This window comes from Rutilus rutilus (assembly GCF_951802725.1).
Source record: "Rutilus rutilus genome assembly, chromosome: 14".
Lineage (NCBI taxonomy): Eukaryota > Metazoa > Chordata > Actinopteri > Cypriniformes > Leuciscidae > Rutilus > Rutilus rutilus.
The window spans coordinates 23,423,754-23,445,258 of NC_140219.1; the positions used below are offsets into that span (position 1 = coordinate 23,423,754).

General features: G+C 40.5%; 1 protein-coding gene across 2 annotated transcripts in view; it reads right to left on the reverse strand.

The window, feature by feature from the left end:
• ppargc1b (peroxisome proliferator-activated receptor gamma, coactivator 1 beta) overlaps positions 1-21,055 on the reverse strand; it is a 42,132-nt gene extending 21,077 nt beyond the window's left edge. Inside the window, exon 1 of one of the 2 annotated variants that reach the window (XM_084429691.1) lies at positions 20,908-21,055. In XM_084429691.1, coding sequence (XP_084285817.1) covers positions 20,908-20,988 — 81 coding nt within the window. In that variant the 5' untranslated portion in view covers positions 20,989-21,055. Of the gene's footprint in view, positions 1-8,968; positions 9,026-20,907 lie in introns of those variants that run through there. The other variant, XM_084429692.1, reaches the window with a different exon arrangement.
• Positions 21,056-21,505: the final 450 nt, after the last annotated feature.

The following is a 21,505-nucleotide window of genomic DNA, read 5'->3' on the forward strand; positions in this document are numbered from 1 at the left end:
GGCTGGATTTGAGTTAATCTCACCCACAGTTCTTGTGTTTACAAGATGGAACAATAACCAAAGACATACATCCCTATTATACATGTTACCTAAAAAGACAGAGGACGAGAAGATACCTTAGGCCGAGGTGCAGAAAAAAATGCAGTTTAAAAAAAAAAGTCCAAGACTCCAAAATGATATCAAAAATACCCACTTGTCTGTAGCTGTGGTGAAAAACTTGAAAGGCAAAAGTAAGTTTTATAGGTCTTGCTTATATCATACTTGAAAGCTATTTATAACATGCCATCAAAAAGACTCTGGTACTGATAATCTACTGCAACACATGCCTGAAAATCCACCTCTCTGCCTCAGTTCATGTAATAGAATTATATACATATAATACGTGTACATTAAACTGTATATATGCACATCATATTCTTGTCTTAACTATGGCTGCTAATAGCGACATAATCTCCAGCTTAAATATTTGACATTCAGTCACTGTGAAACCAAAGCTCTCAAGGTCACCCACAGTTCAAAATGCATACCACAGCAAACATGAAAGCATACCCAGCACTGATGTAAATATAGGCACCAGCGCATGCATTAGAAGTCAATGCATGCCTGCAGTAAAAAAAAAAAAAAAAAAAAAAACAGAGAAATCATCAGGAGATCCAAAAGGTAGTCAGCAATTCTCTCCACTGCTTCCAACCTGGATCCATTTCACTGACACAATGAGAGCACTAGTATCAGGTTTCAGAGCCTTGTATAAGGTTGTTGACTGGTGTCACATTTTCCTGCACAATTGTGTAATGCAATGCAGACTTTGTCACAAGACTGAAGGTGAGCAACCCCTCATTATCTACAATGGGGGTCCGTCGCTCCTCAGACTGAGGTTTACCTGCAGTCACGACTGTGGGTGAGGGGGGCTGCAGGACAATACAAGCACTGTTTCCAGGCAGAAACCAGTCAGCAGTATCTGTAATTTAAACAGCCAGAGAGAAATATCAGACTCACCTTGACTACAAATTACCAGCTGAGTTTGATAAAGATGTGAAAGTAAAATAAGTAAAATGCTCTCATTGGATTACGGGTAGAGCTGCTCTCATTGTGTCTAATGCGTTCAATCTGTCCAGCTGACACAGACGGGATGAAGGGAATATGTTCAATTACACCTGAGAGAGAGAGTTAAAAGAAGGAAGATGCAGGGAGACTTAGATGCAAAATGAGTCTTTTCAGACTTGGGTGGCCACAGACAGATCATGATGCCTGAGGAAGATGGCATCAACCCAACTTGTTTCTAATTCACTGGGAGCAGTCAGTGTCTGAGCTCTTAGTCGATGTGCATGGCTGTAATTAAATCAAAATGCTTTTTTTGCTCACTCTGCTTGAGCATGAGGGCAGAAGACACTGTTCGGGATAAGGGGCCGTCTAGAGTGATCATTCCCTGCAAGCCGGGAACCTAAAGCTGCGATGTCCTTGGTATTGTTCTCCATGATGCATGTTTCATATTCCACTGTGTTCCCAGACAGGTTTGCTCCAGAAAACACCAACCCCATTTGGGAATCACAGTGGGAAAGCCTTATTTCACACACTACTGCAGCATTTCATGCAGTTCTGCAGTGACCGTACACAATATAGATAATGCATGTTGCATTGATAGGTGTTTTGCAGAGAGATTGGGATAATAGGATTACAAGTCCCTTGTTTCCATCTGTTGCGAAGGTCATGAGTCTGGGTCAAACAATAACAGCTCATGACCACCACTAGGGGCCAGTCGAAACCTTTAAGTCCCCTGTAAACAGTCCCTCCACATAACCATGTAGACAACAAGTGCCTTGACATGATTGAGAACACTTTATAGCAGTTATATATAGATGCCTGGTATCTATTTTAGAGCATGCACGTAAACCTGCATGCAGTGTCAAGGAGAGAACCATGGCTCATAGTAAGTGGCACTCAGCCGTAGGTCTTTGCCTCAGATTTAGAACCACCGATTCTTCATTCGACTGCACCAATAACTGAGTGTGCATCTCCAAGACTAAATATGGAAAAAAAATTCCTCTGCTGTGGTCCAGTGGTTGCTCTCCAGCTGTCCCTAAGGATACTGTTCCAATGCAGAGAAGTGAAAAAAGGCGAGAGAGTTAAACATTAGTTCCTGAATTCCACCAGGCTAAGCACAGCATGGTGGTTATTCAAAGGGGACAAAAGAACAAGGCTAAGAGCATTGGTGCTAAAAACACTGTCGTGCAGAATGTCATGGCTATAGCTATTAATCTTGATCTCCAGTTTTTCTCGCTACTGGCCAAGAAATCAAGGTAAAGAATATTCCCATCTCTATTTTAGGGGGTCACTCAGCAAGCACAGGGTTTGTTTTGAAATCCAAGAATAGACCGTAATGCAGAGATGACATTTGCTTCTTGCATTCAATGGTTGAAAGGACAGTGCTCAGACAACTGTTCAAGTCGCACACACAACTATGCGGTAGTGCCCTGATGTGAGTGGTTAGATAGAAAATAGATACAAAATAAAAAAACAGATCTAGTTAGAAGTAAAATGTATGACCTCTGACTCTATATATGGCTATATATGATGGAAAAATAATGTTTTGGCTATTCAAGTAAAAAAGTCATGTTTTGAAGAGAATGTGAATGTACAGTACAAACATCTGCCTAAACAAGGTACCATTTTGCAATTCGTATTTTAAAGAACACCTAGACTTCAAATATGAAAGTGATGGAGGTTTGCAAAACAAGACGTAGACAAGGGGTAGCCAAACTTGCCCCTCGAGGGCTACCTTCCTGCAAACTTCAGTTCCAACTCTGCTCCAACACACCTGCCTGTTATTTTCCAAGTAATTCTGAACAACTTGATTAGCTAATCTCTTCAGGATGGTATCCCACCAGCAGCAGGGTTGGCTACCCCTGCCGTAGAAAGGCAAAATATACCTGCCGTGCCATCAACAAGTGACCTTTGAGAAAAGATCATCCATAGAAAATCTGTCTGGCAACTGCATGTATGCTCTTACTTTTCTATCCAATGAGGACGTTTAGCTGGCTCAACCCTCTCCCCAAATACTAGCCGCTGACTTTCTGAGTCAGCACTGCTGCATGTGGTCTTCAGGCAAATATTGAGTGGTCCACAGGACATCTCTGCGCTGGCTTTCTGGGTGAGCTCTGAAGCGGGAAGATGACTCACCCTGAATTCCTAATGCTCAAACAGAAGGCAAAGCCATCTGCCAGCCCTCATCTTTAAGCCATTGCTTTAGCAGCAAGCAGAGTTTGTTACTGTGCGATGTTCTGACATGAATTGTAAGCTAAGTGTGTTGTCTCCTGGCCTTTACGTGCTGCTCGTCTCAGAATCTGAGCAAATATTAAATAGTGATGAAAAAATTGAACAGAGCTTACCACTTGCCAACTAACCGATAGTGATGCTCACATCATTGCAGGTGTTTAACTGGTGGAAAGGTTTAGCGGTGCTGCATTCGGACTTTATGCATTAATGGTTATTAATGGTAATTATGGTGGGGTGATTCTTCCACTTCAGTTCCCTCTGTGATAATGTGAGGGAGCTTTCATGTCAAGGACATTACACCAGCATAACACATGTGCTATGCTCAACCCCCAAACAGAGGGGGGACTCAAGGTTGTGACAGATTGGCTGCAGCGCTTGGAATCATACCATAGAAATACCACTGGCTCCTTCCTTGATTTAGATGCATTCTTACAAGGTGTACTGGCAATTTCACTATCCACACCCATTTGGTGGTCCAAGGTTAATCGGTTTCCCAAAAGCTTTCCAAACCCTATACTGTACTACACAGGATAACAGTTCTGACAGTTCTGGCCTGGAGAGGTTCAGGGGAGCAATTTCATCTCTTTCATTGTTTACTTTCCTGAAGACAAGAGTTATGGAAACATTTCTAAACAGGTATTGAATGTTTGTGATTGCTAAAATTAGCCTGAAAATATACTATGACGTGTCCAACATCTTATGATGGAAACACCAGAGAAAAGCTTCTTTTTTTTCTTTTTTTTTTGTCCTGTATATGAAGTGTATCAATATTGTTTCTTTTAATTCCTTGAAACAAATTTTTGGAAGAGCGGCTATGTGAGTAGCGCAAGGTCTGAGGCCCCATCATGCATTTACACTATGTGCACTCAACCATGACTGTTCAAAGCCACACTAATTCCGAGTGAATAAATTGCTCCCTTTGACAAATTGTTATTAATTCCCCTTTTGGCAGCCCACCAAGACAAACCTTCCCAACACATTTCTAGGGACATTTGTGTAGCATTGTGCAGTTCATGTTATCTTCCTTGTTTCCAAATAGATCCTTTAGTGACCAGATTTGTTTCAAATCAGGAAACCCAAATCTTCTGGATATACATATCAACGACACACTATGTTAATGAGTATAATTTTAGAGTTCCTCAGTCTCTGATTCATGTGCTAAATGCTTTAGGTGTTTGTTAGTCTATCAAAAGATGCCAGGTCTCATTCTGAAGCCAGACTGCCCGTCTGCCACCTGCACTTTTTCCTCAGTGTGAGTGCGAGTACATCGGATTTGTACTCAATATCCCTTGACAACCCGCAGTGTTAGTCTCAGCATTCCTCCTGGATAAGGTCAGGTCTTATTGGTGCAAATATCAAGATCTCTAGCTTGGGATGACATGAGTAACAGATCTCGCCAAATCTGTTGGCACAGAAAGGAGAAAAATTCCAGTATTAGGGTAACAATACCTGACTTTAAGTGTAAAACCCCACCAACCACATCTTAAAGTCCAGCTTTGGCAGTATCAGATTAATGTGATTTCCTCCTCTGGCAGTACACATTAATAACAAAGACTAGAAGAGCAGGCACTGAATGCAAGTTTTATTTCAAACAGCACAATCTACAATGTATTGTGCACCACTTGAGCCACATAATAAAAGCCTTTAATAGCTCCTAATGCTCAGCTGATCTCAGGCTGTGTTCTCAAACGGAAAACAAAGAGCTTTAAATCAGCACAGGCTAGTTTGTACTGTGTAATCCATGGCCTCACTTTCTCCCCCAGAATCCTCCATAGCTTTTGTTGTGCTGCTGTGATAAGAAACATGAAAACACACAGGGAACTTGTTCATCTTCGAGGATCTAACATCAGTGAAGTCAGGGAGCAAGCACTCAAAGGCCACCAAATGTAAAAGGAAAAAAACGTTTAATTGGCTTTGACTGTGGTCTTTGAACTTCCTTGGTAGCTTTTCAGTTTGGACGGCTTTGCCATGTTGTAGTATGATGATGTACTGACTATGAGATTTGCTCATCGTGCCAAAATGCTCTGACCCATTCATTGTCTCTTAGTAATTCAATAAGGTTTGGTGTGTTTAGCTACCTAAACTTGTTGCTGAGAAACTGAAGTGGGACAAGGCCAAGCCTGGTAACAGATTTACAAACAAATCCACAATGGTTCTTGGAGGTGATTAATATCAACCCATTCAGTCCTTCAACATTCAATTCACAACAGATACCGTAATTGGCTTTTACATATGAAAAAAGTCTACCTATTCCAAAAGTGCAAGGCCTGTTACATGAAAAATAAAGGTTATGTCACACAGGTTATAAAACAAACTAAAAATACCTAGCTGTCACAGAGCAGTGATCACACTTCACATCATTTGAGTGCTGTCGAGTACACGCTACTAAGTGAAACAGTAGCTGTGTCCCAATTCAGGGGCTGCATCTTCCGAAAGCCGATTGCGTCACAGAGGCGAGATGAAGGCCGCCCCAAGTGGAAGGATCCTCCCAATGCGGCCTACCGTCAGCGTAGCCAAGTCTGAGGTTTTCCCGCGGAATTGGGCTACTTTTCTGGAAAAAAAATTCTGCGGGTTGATTTCCATCCCCGTAAGTGTGATATAAGGCCGCAAAGGATAGAACGAGGAACAGCAGCAGCCAAAAGAACCGAGACCGAGAGGAGGAGCTGATCGAGATATTTAGGGAGGACATGAAGTTTCAGAGAGACAGAGCAGAGGGAGAATGGACAGATTGTTTTCTTTTCTTGACAGATTGGTAGAGAAATAAACTTTTGGTTATGTGAATTAAAATGTGTAAATTAAACAATTAAACAATTTAATTTTTAAACAAAATTAAAAAGTATACAGAATTGTTTTTGTAAGTTATAATTTGTAAATGAAACAAAAAATAATTTCCGTGCATTGTTTATTTTTGTAATGCAAGTTATAACTTGTAAATGTAATAAAGAAATTATTCTGTACATTTATTTTTGTCATGTCAATTAATTTGTACATTTGATACAAAATAAATTGTTCTAATGAATTCTGGGGTAGGCAAGGCTGCGAAGGATCCTTCTGATGTATCCTGCATTCACGGGAAAAGAAGGACGCATTTGCGTGCCGCATTTTAAAGGAGACTTCGAAGGACCTTCGAATTGGGACAGCCTTCGTCGTGCCGCGGTGACCCAATCGGCTATACTTTCCCCTTTAAACGAGTCTCGGTGCGACCTCTGAAGGCCACGTCGGCAGCGCACTTCGAAGGAAGCGGCCTTCAAAGGATGCAGCCCCTGAATTGGGACACAGCTACTATTCGGGCAATTTCTCTGCAGCTTTTCTGTCACAGATGGAGGAAGTGACTACAGGGGTACAAGTGCTTCAACTGCCATCTGACCAACTGATTTGTAGAATGACTGATTAATTCCTTTAGTGATCAGTTCCTGCCTTTGCATCTTACCAGGCCCCTCGATTCAGCTGCTTTGGTGTCACTGTGAGAGAATAAAAAAGGCTAAAGGCGCTTGTGTCCTTACCCGCCCCACGTACAGTTCACGTGACTGAAGCGAGAGCTGCGTGAGGCAGAAGTACAAGGGAGTGAGGGGCAGAGGGAATTGCAAAAAGAGCAAATGTTAAAAGGAAACAGAAATCAGAGCATCAGCAAACAACGAAGCAAGTAGGCCAAAGCAAAAGCTGGATGCTTTCAATAGACAATTTTTTCCTCCACTTCTCAGCTTTTCACTATATCCCGGCACCATTACAAGGTGCATCACGTTTGTTCTTTCACAGCTCACTGCTCTTGCTCTCTCGCTTTTCCTTATTTCTCCAATCCTATTCACTCTTCTGCACCACAGCAGCTGTCTGTGAGCTGCTATCTGCGGCACTTGTGTCTAACAGACAGCTGTCGCCTGAGGTGACTCCAGATTCCCTTTTGGGCACCTAGCCCAAAGTGGGACATCACCTACCGAAATTCTGCTGATGCTCGCAAAGCAACGAGGGCAAACCCAGTGCAAGGACGCTATGTGCTCCGTCATCCGGCAGCCAGATCTGCATTACCTGTACTTCTGCCGTCTGGTGAGAGGCCTTGAGAAAGTGTTCCTCTTCTCCAAAGACCTATTGCACTTGTACGGCCAGATTCCTTTTATGAGGATCTCACAAACACGTCATCTCCTCTTCCACTCTTCCAGTTTCTCTGGATATAAGCCAAAACAAATCCCTTGTTGATGCCATTCTTTAATCTCGTCCTCAATCATGATTATCAATTACTCCATTGGAAGTCACTTAATGAATATTAACACATTGTTACATCCGAAAAATTATGTTAATTGGACAGTGAAATGGAGAGTGCATGGATAGCCTTTAACAGAAGAAAACAGAACTTAAGGCCAGAATATGCATTAGACTAGAGCAGCTGGTAATGCACCAAATGACTCTGTAATTACCGTAACCATAAATGACTGAAATGTAGAAATATGAACTGCATAAAACATTAAGCTATGATCAAATTACTCAAGATATCCTCTGTGTTGGATTGAACACCCATCACAGTTGTAATGCTGAATGGTCATTTCATTACAGACGCATTTAATTAAACAAAGTGCGCTTCCAGACATCTGAGGCCTGCCGCTATCCCCTTGCAGCCATACGACCCCTTCCCTTAAAAAGCCACTGGTGATCTTCATTACTTCATCATTTCCCAAGCTGTAATTCACTCAGTTAAGTGATGGCCCTGTCAACAGTCATCTAAGGAGGTTCACATCCTTTAATAAAAATGCAAAAATCAGCACTGTTTGCACAGAGCATTCATTTGCTTTCACTTTCTAACCCTTGTTCATGTTATCTTAGGGACCTTTGGCCACTATCGTATCCGTATCTTCAAAGTCTGAAGCAATAATTCTGAAGTCAGCTGTTTTTTTCTAACAATACAAGGATGGCTTTGAGGCTTATGATGCAGATAACACAGACTTGTAACACAAGACACAAAAGTAGGGATAGGAACCGGTTCAGATTTCTTCACGGTTCCATTAACTATTCTTTTAGTACTTCAAATATTTGGCAATATGAAAGTCAAAAAACAGTGTTAAATACTTTGTGTGCAATAAATCCAGCGGCTACCATGTTCAATGAATGCCACAAAGTCATAAAAGATGCAGTTTTTTTCCTCCTGAGCACATGCTATTTATGCCTGTCAAGGTCTAGTCCGCTGACACGCAACAGAAGCTATGACTCTGCCCACACTCACACCACCTGTCCACAATGAATCCTGTCACTCACACACTATGGCAGACTCATAGTTAATCCTTCACAACCTGTAACTGCCATTTTAGAAGATCCTAGCATGGCTTAAACCGGTATTTTTTTTATTTATCTGGAGCTGTAATTACTGACCACAATTCATATAAAGACACATTGTGTGGGAACTTCTCATAGTTTTTTTTTTATAAACAACAATGTTGAATCTTTTCACTATTTTACTTTAGTTAAATGCTAGCTGGGCGCAAACATGAATCACAATGTGCTGTTGTGTCATTTGAGCCTGAAACTGCGCGCAGTTTAAATTGAAAGTGTGCTCAAATGACAAGCCCTCAAACACAAGCCCCCCATCTACTTGCCGACGTCTAGCTGGGCTTCTGCCAGCACAATCACCAGAGATGTCCTTGGGAGCCAAACACAACTTGAGGAATGAATCTGTGACACATCTTCAACGAGCCGCTAAGTCATTACTCACCTCTGCTAGTACTGCACTCATCATCTCAACCTGGTAAATCACCACCTGCCCACAATACAGCCCTCCGCCTGCTCGCCCTAAGACCCTCAATGGTCAGGGGTTTTGTGGTCAACTTGTAAACAAATTCACACATAATTTACACACTTGCGACTTGAGTTACAACCCTAAGATCCCAGCCCAGCCCAGCCACAATGATTCCTGGCCACAGCTTGCAGTGTCTGTATCTAAGTGATAACGGATGAAATGAAGCACGACGGTTGACAATCTGCCTGTTTCAGGAGGCCGTTGTGCCATTCTCTATGGCGATCAACCAGCATTCGTTTATTTTCAGTGGCTGCGGATGACATTTGGGTGCTTTTCATTAAAGAGAAATGCGAAGAGATGCGTTCCCTAAGGCTAACAGCACCACGGACGCCTGGGGGAAGGGAAGGGAAGGGAAGGGAAGGGAAGGGGAGGAGGGCTGCCTAACCCATCTTTACCTCAGACGACACTTCCACAGAGGAGCAAAGTGAACGCAGCATAGAATGCAGTGCAATGCAATTAATGTATAAAAACAAAGTGGATGGACTTTAAGCATGCTTATTTGGCTTACTTTGCAAAGTGGGCAAAGGGTCAAGAAGAATCAATCAAAATAGATGCTGTAAAGGAAGATTAACCAAATATGAGGAGATAACCAGTGCTTAGTGGTTAAGCTCTGGCAGTTCACAGGGTTAGAAGCGCTAGGTATTACACTAGTCTTTGCCTAACCTGGCCTCTTCAGTGCCGTTATCCTCTCTGAACAGGTGCAAAATGACTCTCAAATAGTTTTTTAAAAATCCGTTTAGACCATTACTACAGGCTAAAGGTTAAGTACAATCATTAATCTAGTAAAAAATACACTTCTGTCTGCAAAAGCAAACTATCTATTAAGTTTGTGTTAAAAGTAGGGGGAAATGCCTGAGGGGAAGAGATCAGTGCCGAAAACTTGTTTATACAGTCAAACAGTGTTGTTGAAACAGCAATGTCACTGATCTGTGTGGTCGCTGTGATACGACTTTGGAGTTCACAAAGTACCATATTAGGAATAAGTGCCAGATTGAGTCAAATAGAGACAAAGAACATTTGTTTCTCAAAGCAACAACTCCAGAGCCTCAAGGGACAAGTTGAAATCTAAGAAATGTTGTGTCAATCGGCTTGAAAATCAGATGTTGATGATAAGCTTTATGTTCTATCGATGCATCTGCTATCTAATCATGTGCAAAAGCACATGTGCTCTTTCGTACGAGCAGGGGTACTTTGAACTTCACAGCTGTCTGATCAAAGGGGACGGTCTTTTGAGTTTCCACAAACAACCAATTCCCTGATCTGTTGTCTCAATCCGCGCCTTCAAATTCAATCACGCCAGATTACATCCTGCTATAAGGAGCCATAACACATGTAAATATAATCTGCCAGACAAAAGTCTGAGGGCTATGAAACACCTGTTCTTTTTGATGGATCTGCCCCCCTCATTCTGTGACGTCCCTTTTTATCCCAAGCTCGCATTTGAAAAATTATGATAATTTGGCCTGACCCTGGAGAGAAAGGGAAATGTCCATCTCCCACTTCTTATAGCCATTAAACTGTATAAAATTCTGCCATTTTGAAGAGCACTGCAGCAAATCTCTGACAGGCAGGTTAAAACTGGATCAGGCTTTGCAACGAAAGCTGCAGAGGCCTCTAAAGCTCGCAGTAAATAATACAAGATGGCTGTGAGGTGCATCCCTTCCGTCTAAGGACTGACTGTCCTCGTGTTCACCTGATTGGACATCCAGTGGGTGTTTTATTCCACACAAGCCTAAATCTGCTGTCGTCTGCTCACGCTGCGGTAATTAGAGCACCAGCGAGCGTCAACGTCTGAATGTCCATGTTTCTTAATTTAAAGGTCTTACATAGCATCTATTCTACACCGTTTACAGCTCACAGCTTGAGTTTGAACATCTAGTAACAATATGAACTCTTTCCCGTGTCCACATAAGAGATAAGAGCGATTGCAAAGCAGTGCCGTGTTGTGAAAGCCCTATGGCCTGTGAGTAATTCATCTCCAAGACCTCTTTACTATATCACCCCACTCATCAGCAGAATACCACACCCAACCGTAGGTCCCACCTCACAGACTAGTCATCCTCTGTGTATAACCCACATTCCGGTTGGGCCCAACTGAGGTGGACCTCTAGGGCGCATCTTCTCTGGCACTAACAGTCAAGCCATTCTACTAATGGCTCCCTCAGGCACCTTCCACTGATATCAGTGAACTCTATATTCTCTGCTCTTAATGCAAGAAAAGCAGTGTATGATACCAAACCCCTGCATAAGGCTTTACATATTAATGTGTGTTATACACTGTAATGAAAGCAAAACAGCCCCTCCAGTGCCACAGATGCTGCACCAAAAGGTGCCGCTTAAATCGGGAAAGCTCTGTGTCACCTTAAGACCAAAGTATCCGTGGTTTGATGTATTTGTGGAAGCGAGTGGGTGTTTACATCTTTAGGCTTTCTGTCATTGTGAATTAGTGGGCGTCAGGAATTGTAGGATGCACTTATACATGTCAAGAGCTCTGCAATGGGAAAACAGAGTGGCGTTTTTAGCATTAATTTGCACACAGACACTTCCTGCCTATGCAATTAGACCTACACTTTTATACTTGTATATTTTTAAACAGAAACTCATTAGAATTATTTTAGTATTGTATTTAAGTCTGTAAAGACAACCAGTGTTGATGTGTGGGCAACTCTGTGAAGGCAAGAATGGAAACAACTGCAGGTCCCCAACAATCCCAGCTTTATTGGAGTTTTGTCCAGGCTTGAAGAAAGAAACACTGTAGTGTGCCTCACCCATCGTGACGACTCTTTCATAAGAGACGCCCCCAAAAACATTCCGGTCACTCCAAGAGCAAGACAATTCTGTTGTGACACTAGCAAAACAAAGCCATACACTTCACATGAAAGACCATCACTACAACCTATCCATGACCCGACTTCTAAGTAGGCAGCATTACATGAGCTACCACCAGTTGGCAACTGTCCTGTGTCATGTGACTGGCCTTTTGTACGCCATCATGCTGGCTGCCAGAGTCTGTGGGCTTTTAAAAACTCGGATTTCCGCTTTTAAGCTGGGAATTTGAGTGAAAAGCGCAGTTTTCCATTAAAATCTGAGATGTAATGTAGTTTGATTATGATCAAAGCGTCAATCTGTAACACAAAGTTTACAACATGAAATCCACAGAAAGTTTTCAACACAGCTTAGCCTGAAGACTGAAAGTACATATGAGAAAAAGAAAACACATTACTAGAGACCTGTCACAAAAAGAACTGTTTTCTTTGGGTGAAATAACCTGAGGGAAATGCATTCAAAGAAATCAATAACCCATCATGGGCAGGTTAACTTCCTCAATGAACCTCCAGCATATTTTGTCTTCCTCATGAGGGTCTCACTGAGAAGAACTGAGACTCTACTTCATCCATGATGTGTAAACTTCATATTTATAGATCTAGGTCTGGTTTACACCTGATATTTCACATCTAGGGCCTAAAATGACATGGGGTTTTATCTCCTGTAGAGGCTAGATCCTGCTAGACGTCTTCTAACCAAATCCTACAGATAAATCTGGTGCAGTGGTATCATAAATGCAAGGCAAATATTCAAATGACTGTAATGAAAATGCTAATGTAACCCATTGAGATTACTCCTGCTTTCGTCCAGGCATAGAGTCTAGAAATAGGGTCACACACAGCTGCGCTGCATCAGGGGAGACTCTGAAAAGCACATAGAGTTCTGCAAAAGTACATGAAAGGGCTAATGGAAGAGGGAGAAAACATTCTGTATAGTGGGACAAATTCAAGTGTTTGACATAGAATAAAACTGACTCTGGAATTTTCTTTAGTGATCGCTGAAATTTGCCCTGTGGCAATAAACAACTACCGTATCCAGAGCTTGTCTTAGACAGTTTAGCACACTCTGTTTGAGAAGGGCTACCTAAGCCACAGATGGACACTGAATTGTTGCTTAGACAATCACAGTATTACTGGGCATGTAAATGTGGATATAGCCTAGTGAGTGAACTTATAATTCATATCAGAGATCCATGCTGCAAGTCAACATTTCAGGAAATCATCTGGTAGGCCTCTAAAAATCATCCATCACATCACTAATCTAAGTACCACATTAGTGCAATATTTTAGACATATCGTACCATAGTAATACCAAGTATCTCAGCGTACCATATAAATGTGGTAATCAATTAGTAACACAATACCAAAGTATTGGTTTGTTTTCCAGTATAAATGTCTAAAAATTCTTATAACAAGTTAACTTTACCTGAGAAGCAACACTGCCTCACATATTAAGACATCAGCACTTGTTTATACTTAATATAAAAATCACTGAAATGGTTTAATACCTTATGTACAGTTGTTTCTCTAGTAAATTTGTCTTGTTTTAAGAATTTTTTTATATTTATATAACTGGATTTTAATGCAAAAATACTTGTTAAGAAGAATATGCTTTCACATGTATTTCCCAGATTACATCATAACACTCCTTCCTTATTTAGACATTTCCGACACCTATTTGGGAGTGTCTACAACCCGATCATTTGCAGGTCCTCACTAGCGAAAGGAATGCTAGTGTTTCAAAACCGTCTTTGCACCCACGCTTGACACGTTCACAACAAACTGGAATGTGGCAGAGGTTGGGTACAGGTTCTTTTAATACAGTGAAACAACAGGGAGGAGTGCTAACAATTACTGTGGCATCAGAAGAAGGTTTAGAGCCAGTTCAAGATTCAATTCAGTTTACAGAACAAGAATGGAAAGGTGAATGAATTGGACAGTGCATAAAGGTCATTCAGTCCAAGAGCAAACTACTAACACAGTCAGTTAAAATTGCCCAAGACTGACAATCTCCAGAACAGCAGTCAAATGTTGGCAAAGCTTGCCAAATCAAAGGTTCATTGTTGAATTAGGATGTAGTCACAGAGTGCACGTTTGGAGATGCGAGAGGGTAAGAGAGGGTAAGAGAGTCAGGTGCTCGCTGAATTACAAGAGAGAATCGATGCATAGTCTCTTTTGGTGTGGTTACTGTCCCGAGCAATAACATTCTGTACTGGAACACTGTGTATTGTCGTTGTTGGAGCCAAAGTCTCCTCAGACATCTCTGACAGATGAATAAAAGATCTTTGCTAGAAGATTTTCCAACGGCTGTTGTGTCAAATACTTATTCACGCACACAACAGCAATTCTGCAATTCATGATGGGTTTGTATTAGGCCTACAGTCCTGTTGAGCAAGATTCTCTTCTAGAAAAAAAACTGCTGCAACATTCCATAAAACAAGTAACTACAGTATGACACAGCAAAATCTCAGACAGTTGCTCAAACATCACAGTACACTTAACAGACCAGGAAATGGGTCAATTCAGTCCATACGATTCTGGGGTGATTCCTGATGTGCAATCACTGACAACACTTGACCCAGACTTGGCTTAAAACTTGACTGCAAATATCAAAACAGTTTAAACTGCAGTTTTCGCATTTACATTTAAGATCCTTGATTCAAAGTAATTATATCACAATTCGGTCTGTGCCTAATACAAAACTGTCATATGGATTCATTCATAAGATTTACATGTATAACACAAGTCATACAGTATGGACTAAGGATGCACTGATATGACAATTTCGGCCTATACGATAATTCGTATTATTTGAAAAGCCAATAACCGATACTTTGGCCGATAAATCTAAATACAAATTTTATATCATTTTTGAGAGCCTGATTACAAAAACAAAAGTCTCACCATGTCCCAAGCAAACAATTATAATGATGTCCTCATTATGATTTTATGTAGCCTATATGACAGACTTGTGAAATCATATTTCAAGCAATTTAAAACCATCATGTCGAACAGTGCACATCTGAAGTGTCTCAGCTGAAGGAAATTTGATCATTATTTATCGGCTTTAATATATCAGCCAAATTTTCTTATCGGGCCGATAATGATAACATTAAAATGAACATATGTCAGCCGATACTGATATGGTGGCAGATATATCGTGCATCCCTAGTATGGACTATGTTTAAATCCACAATACAAGCATCTAAACTGAAAATAGCCTTTAAAATATATAGGTGGAGCACAGATCTAAAGATAGAGCACTAGATTTCTCCTGGGTTATTATAATCCAGCTTATTCTTTTGTTTACTTGTGTCACTAGGTGCTGCTTAATAACAGATCTTATTTATTATCATATTTTAATTAACAGGAACACCAATTAGTGTCCACCAAAGTAAGTCAAACAATAATAAGTCACAAACTACATAAAGAAACAGAGTATATGCCATATTTAAAATGTATAGGCTGGAAGCTAGGGCACACCTTTAGCAGGTCTATGTTTGTACGGTATGTGTACCTGCTGTTACGCCATAGATTTGGATTTTATGATGCTTTAGTTCACATGTTCCCATTTGCCCACTGTAAGTCCCTGCCAGTCTGAGCTTGCCCTCCCCTGATGTCATGTTGCTATGGTAAGCCTGGTACGCTCCCTTCTCAAAACATGTGGAAATTTCCTTAACACTCAGTTTCAGAACAACAATGTGGCTGAATATGAACTTGTTGCATAATCTGAGATATCAGAAATTAGTTCGGAAGTATAATTACTAATTATAAATATATAATGCAAATATATTTGGAATAGGGCTCAGCGGTCAAATAGGCTATCATATATTTGAAATTATTTTACTGGCAATATAAAAGTAAAATTGTGAATATCACACTGATTTTAATGACCTTTTTATTTGGCCGGTAAGTTTCCCTGATAAGACCATATCATTAGACTTGAGCTGGTAGGATTGATCAATTCAAAAATCTGATTCATTTGATCCTCCTAATAAATTTTTTTTTTTTAAATACATAAACAACTTTTAACCCATTTCAGAGAATTTTCATAAAAATATCAAATATCGTCAAACGGCTGATAAATATTGAGCCAAATCACTCCCAATTAGGATGTGTGTTTCACCTACAAGATCTAAAGACCAGAACCATAGAATAATGAACATCCAAAACGTTATAGTCAGGTACATTCGATCTAAAGTACACTGAGTGCGTTATATAATCCTCAAATGTACTCGCCAGAGGAGAGGCTGAATCTAACACCAAGAGCTTTCTGTGCTTTTATTTTTATGGGGGATGATGTGATATTCGAATAACACACCTGCAACTTTGTTTAGCTTGCAAATATACAGGCCAACCTGCAACCATGCAAATGGTTCCTGCAGTTGCCCTACTAAACTCATGCATACTACATTGATTTACACCAATTTTAATTGAGACCAAACAACCATTTCACACTATACTGTGCCATGTGAGTGCTTCAGAGATTAAGATAACTATGTCCCAGAATACAAAGGTTGCTTCCACTTCTTTTTTCTGCTGAGGTCAATTTAGGACACGTGAGCTTTAATACGTGTGTGCAACATGCTACATCGTAATGCCTTGATATAAAACAACAGCAAAATGATAATGCCAGCATGAAGCATTTCTCCAGGATACCTTATGAAAATCTAGTGAAAGCTTTAATCTGTCTCTAAAAAATGAGAGCTATTAACCAACACATATCCAAGGTGATAACAGTGGACAGCATAAAACGAAACGGCCACTTCCATTACAAAAAGGATAGTTCATCTAAAAATGAAAAATCTGATCATTTATAAGTTGTTTCGAACGTGTGTAAATTTGACCAAATAATAAAGATTTCATTATTATTACAGTTATAATGAAAACACAAAGGAACAGCCACCTGACAAATGATAAAAACATTGACAGCCAATCAGAATCCATCATTTTAAGAGATGAGCAAATAAGTTTAACTGCAGCAATGTCATATTTTCCCTTGGTGTGAAGTACGCTAAAACAGTTGTTGCTATAGTTATCTTTATAGTTGTTGCGCATGGTGTGAAAGGGCCTTTGCTCTCTTATGACTGAAGGAAAGATTTTTTGTAGTAACAAACATGGCTATCTTTTAATTGCTGAGAGACTCTTCAAACGCTGTTGCCAAATGCTTATTCACGCAACGTTGCAAATCACAGTTTATCTTAAAGCCCTGTTGCACAGCATTCTCTTCTAGAACTGACGTTTTAACATGTACGTAACTGCACTATGAGTATGACACAACAAAAACATCTTATCTCAGGCAGTTACTCAATCATCACATCTAAAAGACCAGGAACTGGGTCAATGTCATGAAGTGTAACGAAAACTCCAGGACCCATTCATGGAAATGAGTGACCAGCACATTGTTCAAAATTTCTCCTTGTGTGTTACACAGAAGAAATGCAGTCATGCAGGTCTGGAACGATATTACAGCAGAACGGTAAATAATCGCTAACGTAATGAACACAGGCGTCATTTACAGAACACACTAAAGTGAATGTACATCTATAGATTGTCCTCGGGATAATCTATAACAGAGAGTTTATGTTACAGCAGACTGAGGACTATAGTTACAGAAAATAGCATTCTAAACAGCATACATCCTATCCATGGTCCCATATTACCAGACAACTCAATGAAAGGGTTTTTAACATTTGATGCTAGTCGAGCTCTTAGCTGATGATGGATTAGTACGGGTACATCATTGATATCAAGACCCCTTCTTTCCACAGTCTATCCCCTTTCAGTCCAAAATTGACATTGATCTGTTACAGAGCATTCCCAGACTTCCTCACGTCCCCAAAGAGAGATGGAGGAGCCAGATGAAGGACCTCTGGGGCTTCAGGAGAGGAAACAGCCCTTCTAATAAATACAAGTGTGCCCTGAGCAAGGCAACAGACAGCGCTATAAAGTAATTGGAGTGAAAAAGAGCAAAACATAAACTGACGATCTTGAGGCTGCAGCCAATTTATCGAGCCACATTCAGAGCTAAAGCCTTTCTGTAAAAACCAAATCAAATTATATTCCTGTGATGTTTTATGGTATCTCATTTTACTCTCTCTCTCTCTCAGTGGATTTCAAATGAATAGACTAAAAATGTGCAGTTTCTTCAAATCTGATGTCAAGTGAATTCGAACCAGCAAACTCCAACCAGAACATCTAAAACATCATTTCACTGCCGCTGATTTGATTTTATGGCTCGACTTCACAGCGACAAGGCAAATGATAGAGAAAATGTTTCAGTAAACAAGCAGACACAGAGCCAATTGTCTAAACTCGCTGTAAAGACCATGTCAACCCTGCATATTTATGATTTCGAATGAGCATAAAATTATGAGTGGAAATGAGAGGAGGCACAGCTGACTGACACAAGCTGTTGGATGTGGGAAGTCATTTCATGGTGTAAATACATTTGCCTGACTCTGTCAAGTTAGGTGACTCAGCCCATATCACGGAAGCTGAACACATAGTACTGCAGTGCCGCACATCACGACAACTGCGAGCTCGCCTGCATGAGAACTGGTGCAGTATAATGTATTTCAAACCCTTAAAATGTTCAGATTTTTTTGCAGTGAATGTGTAAATGTCAACAGCAGAATATAAAAATGCAGCGAGGCGGAGAAACAAACTGGACTGAAGGTATTTTTTCCCATAGCATTAATATAGATTATAGAATAAATAGAATTCATATAGAATATAGGTCTATTGAACTACATATCTGTCAGGCCGATAAATCGGATGATATTGGGCCATTGGGCCATTTTGAGATTATCAGCATCAGCATCATCAAGTTTCATTTTGGACAATGTACAATTGTTTGCATACATTTTGGATGAATTTGAAGTACCATTAAAATACAAATTGGGAGCTATTATTCCTATATGTGCGCACATTTGAATGCTGTCTCTGGCAACCCCGCTTCACTCTTAATCATAATAAATATTTTCAAATCAATATTTTAAGCAACCATGTAATATGCACGACAACATGAGGTAAACTGGTCATTATTGCGAATTAATATGTGGCTCTCTGAAATAGCTACTCAATTGTATTATAATAATTTAAGTTAAATTATTATATTTAAATAATAATAGCCTACTCTATTGATTTTTTATATATATTTTTTATATGAAAGAGTGGGAGCTGGTCTTTAACACTTTTAACATCAATACATGGAATAAATTGTAGGCTAGCCTACTGGACAGAGAATTTTGAAGATTAAAAATAAAGCGTAAATCCAATTTAGTTTATCCCTAGAAGACGTTCCTGCATGCATCATTATCTGCAGGAATACAAATAGTGTTTATAAATCAAAAAAGGTGCGAAGCTTATGCTCTTCAGATCCTCCTAGAGTGTGGATGGTGAATTATTAGTCGTGATCTGAACAGCTCCACTTTGCGCAGCGGCAGCAGTCAGTCAGTCAGTCACGTGCACGCCCGGAGGAGGGAGTGTGTGGCTGTCGTGGACGCGCGTCAGTGGTCCCGCCCCTTTCTCATTCTACTACGTCTAAAGGCGGCGAGCGAGCACATGACTGCAGTAACTGTGTTCTATAACTCCAGTCACGAGGATGGAGTACTATTACACTGGCCAGACTGCGCGCTCACACCAATAACCCGAAATGAGCACATTTACAGCGCTTACACTATTCCCGCTGACACAAGGACAAAGGACAAACACCACCGAGCGCTTTCTCACAGCGTTCAAATGTTTTAAGCAGTCCGAAAACGAGTCGGTGACACCTGACACACAGTATACGTAACGCGCGATTTGTAAACATGCACAATTAAATTCGATTTAATTCGCGATACAAAAATCATAGCATACTTTTACAGCACGTGTCGCTTTCAGAATTTAAGATGAATTAATGGTTGTGTTCCATGCCTCATCCATGTCTAAACATCACTATGCGTATAATTACGCATAAAAGTGTCCGTATGTTTCAAAGTAAGCATTCTAAGCGTTATATTGTAACTCCCGTATCTGCGTGTATTGTATCTATAAATAAACATTTTGCAGTGCGACAACAGCCTGTTTGACATGACAAGCACGAAAGTGCAAAATGCACAGCGTTAATTTATTAATATCGACAGCACATAGGCTACTAGCACACGATGACCGGATCGTTTGACTGTTAAATGGCACCAAGCTCTTGTTCTGTAACAGTTACGCAAACGCTTACGAAAACAATTCAGAAGTCAAATGAGCAAAGAGTTCCGATCTCTACACTATATTGTACAAATATACTATATCACAGCTGTTTCTAAACATGTTGTATCCTACCGCGGATTAGTTTGTCAACTTTATACTGACATAGCCTACTGCGTTTGTTTAATAGCTTACAGTTTAGCTCAAGCGAAACAGGTCAGTTATGAATACTGTGCAATTATTCATTTTTATCCTGTAATAACTGCCTCAATATTAGTACCTGTACCGACTAAAAATTACACGTGATGCTTTAGACAAAAAAAAAAAAAAAAAAAAAAAACAGTTCTCCTGATCTGTTTACTTTTCATTTCTCACAATGAACTCGTATGGAATCAATGCGCTTTCGTTATTGAAACTACAAGATCCCATCAAAAAACTTAGTCAAGTTAAGAGCTCCCACGTGTCACACACACACACACACACACACACACACAGAGACCGGGAAATTGGTGTGATTTTTGGCAAACTGTCGAACACACTTGAACTTGTTTCATTACACTTGTGAAGTCATTAACCTTGCTCTAATCGCTAATCCTCGAAAGTAGACTTAAAAAGAGCGATTATTTGTACATTATTCGTCTATAAGACACTTTTCGCATGCATGCATTATTTCCTGTGAACTCCACGTGAAGCGCAGACGTCAGGGACTCCAGACGCCGGCTGAGACGCTGTGACAGCATCGATGAAATGATGGAAGTGTATCGCGCCACAGACAGTAACATGCAAAAATACACCCGGGGAATAACAGCCACGATTCCGTTCTACCAGAAATTGTGCGTGGCTTACCTGGCTTCCGGAGTTTTCAGTCAAGTAATTGAAGACAAATGAAGAGAGCTCCTCATCTAACAGTGAAGCGCAGTCCGCCATCTTCTAGAGAATGAGAGGAGAGGAGCCAGAGAGCGCTGCTATACTGCTCTCCCTCCCCGCATGCAGTAAGGATCTCTAACCGACCGAGGGCAGTGTGCTGAGCTCCCTGTGCTTCCCAATCATTGCTAGATTAAATAAAACCGCAGAAACTTGAATTAGTTGGAGGTGCAGGTGGGTTTAACACAGGTTGGTGGCTGAAGAAGGATGCATGTTCCTAACTGCAAGTGAAGCTGCTTTTGCTGCCTACATTGCGGTGTCTATGACTCATTTATGATGCTAGTTTATGTCTAAAGTCCATGTCAGCTTTGTGCATATAATATATAGCGACCACACAACCCACCAAAGGATGTATTTGTTTGCATCCTTTAATATACAGTTTGCATACACAATACAGTAAACACAACATAACATTTTGGGGCTTTATGGTGCCCAAAAACATAAGTATCAGCTCCAAATTCTAAAGACAGCTTTGTTAATCATAGTAGACATTTATGGCCGGTTTCACAAACAAGGCTTA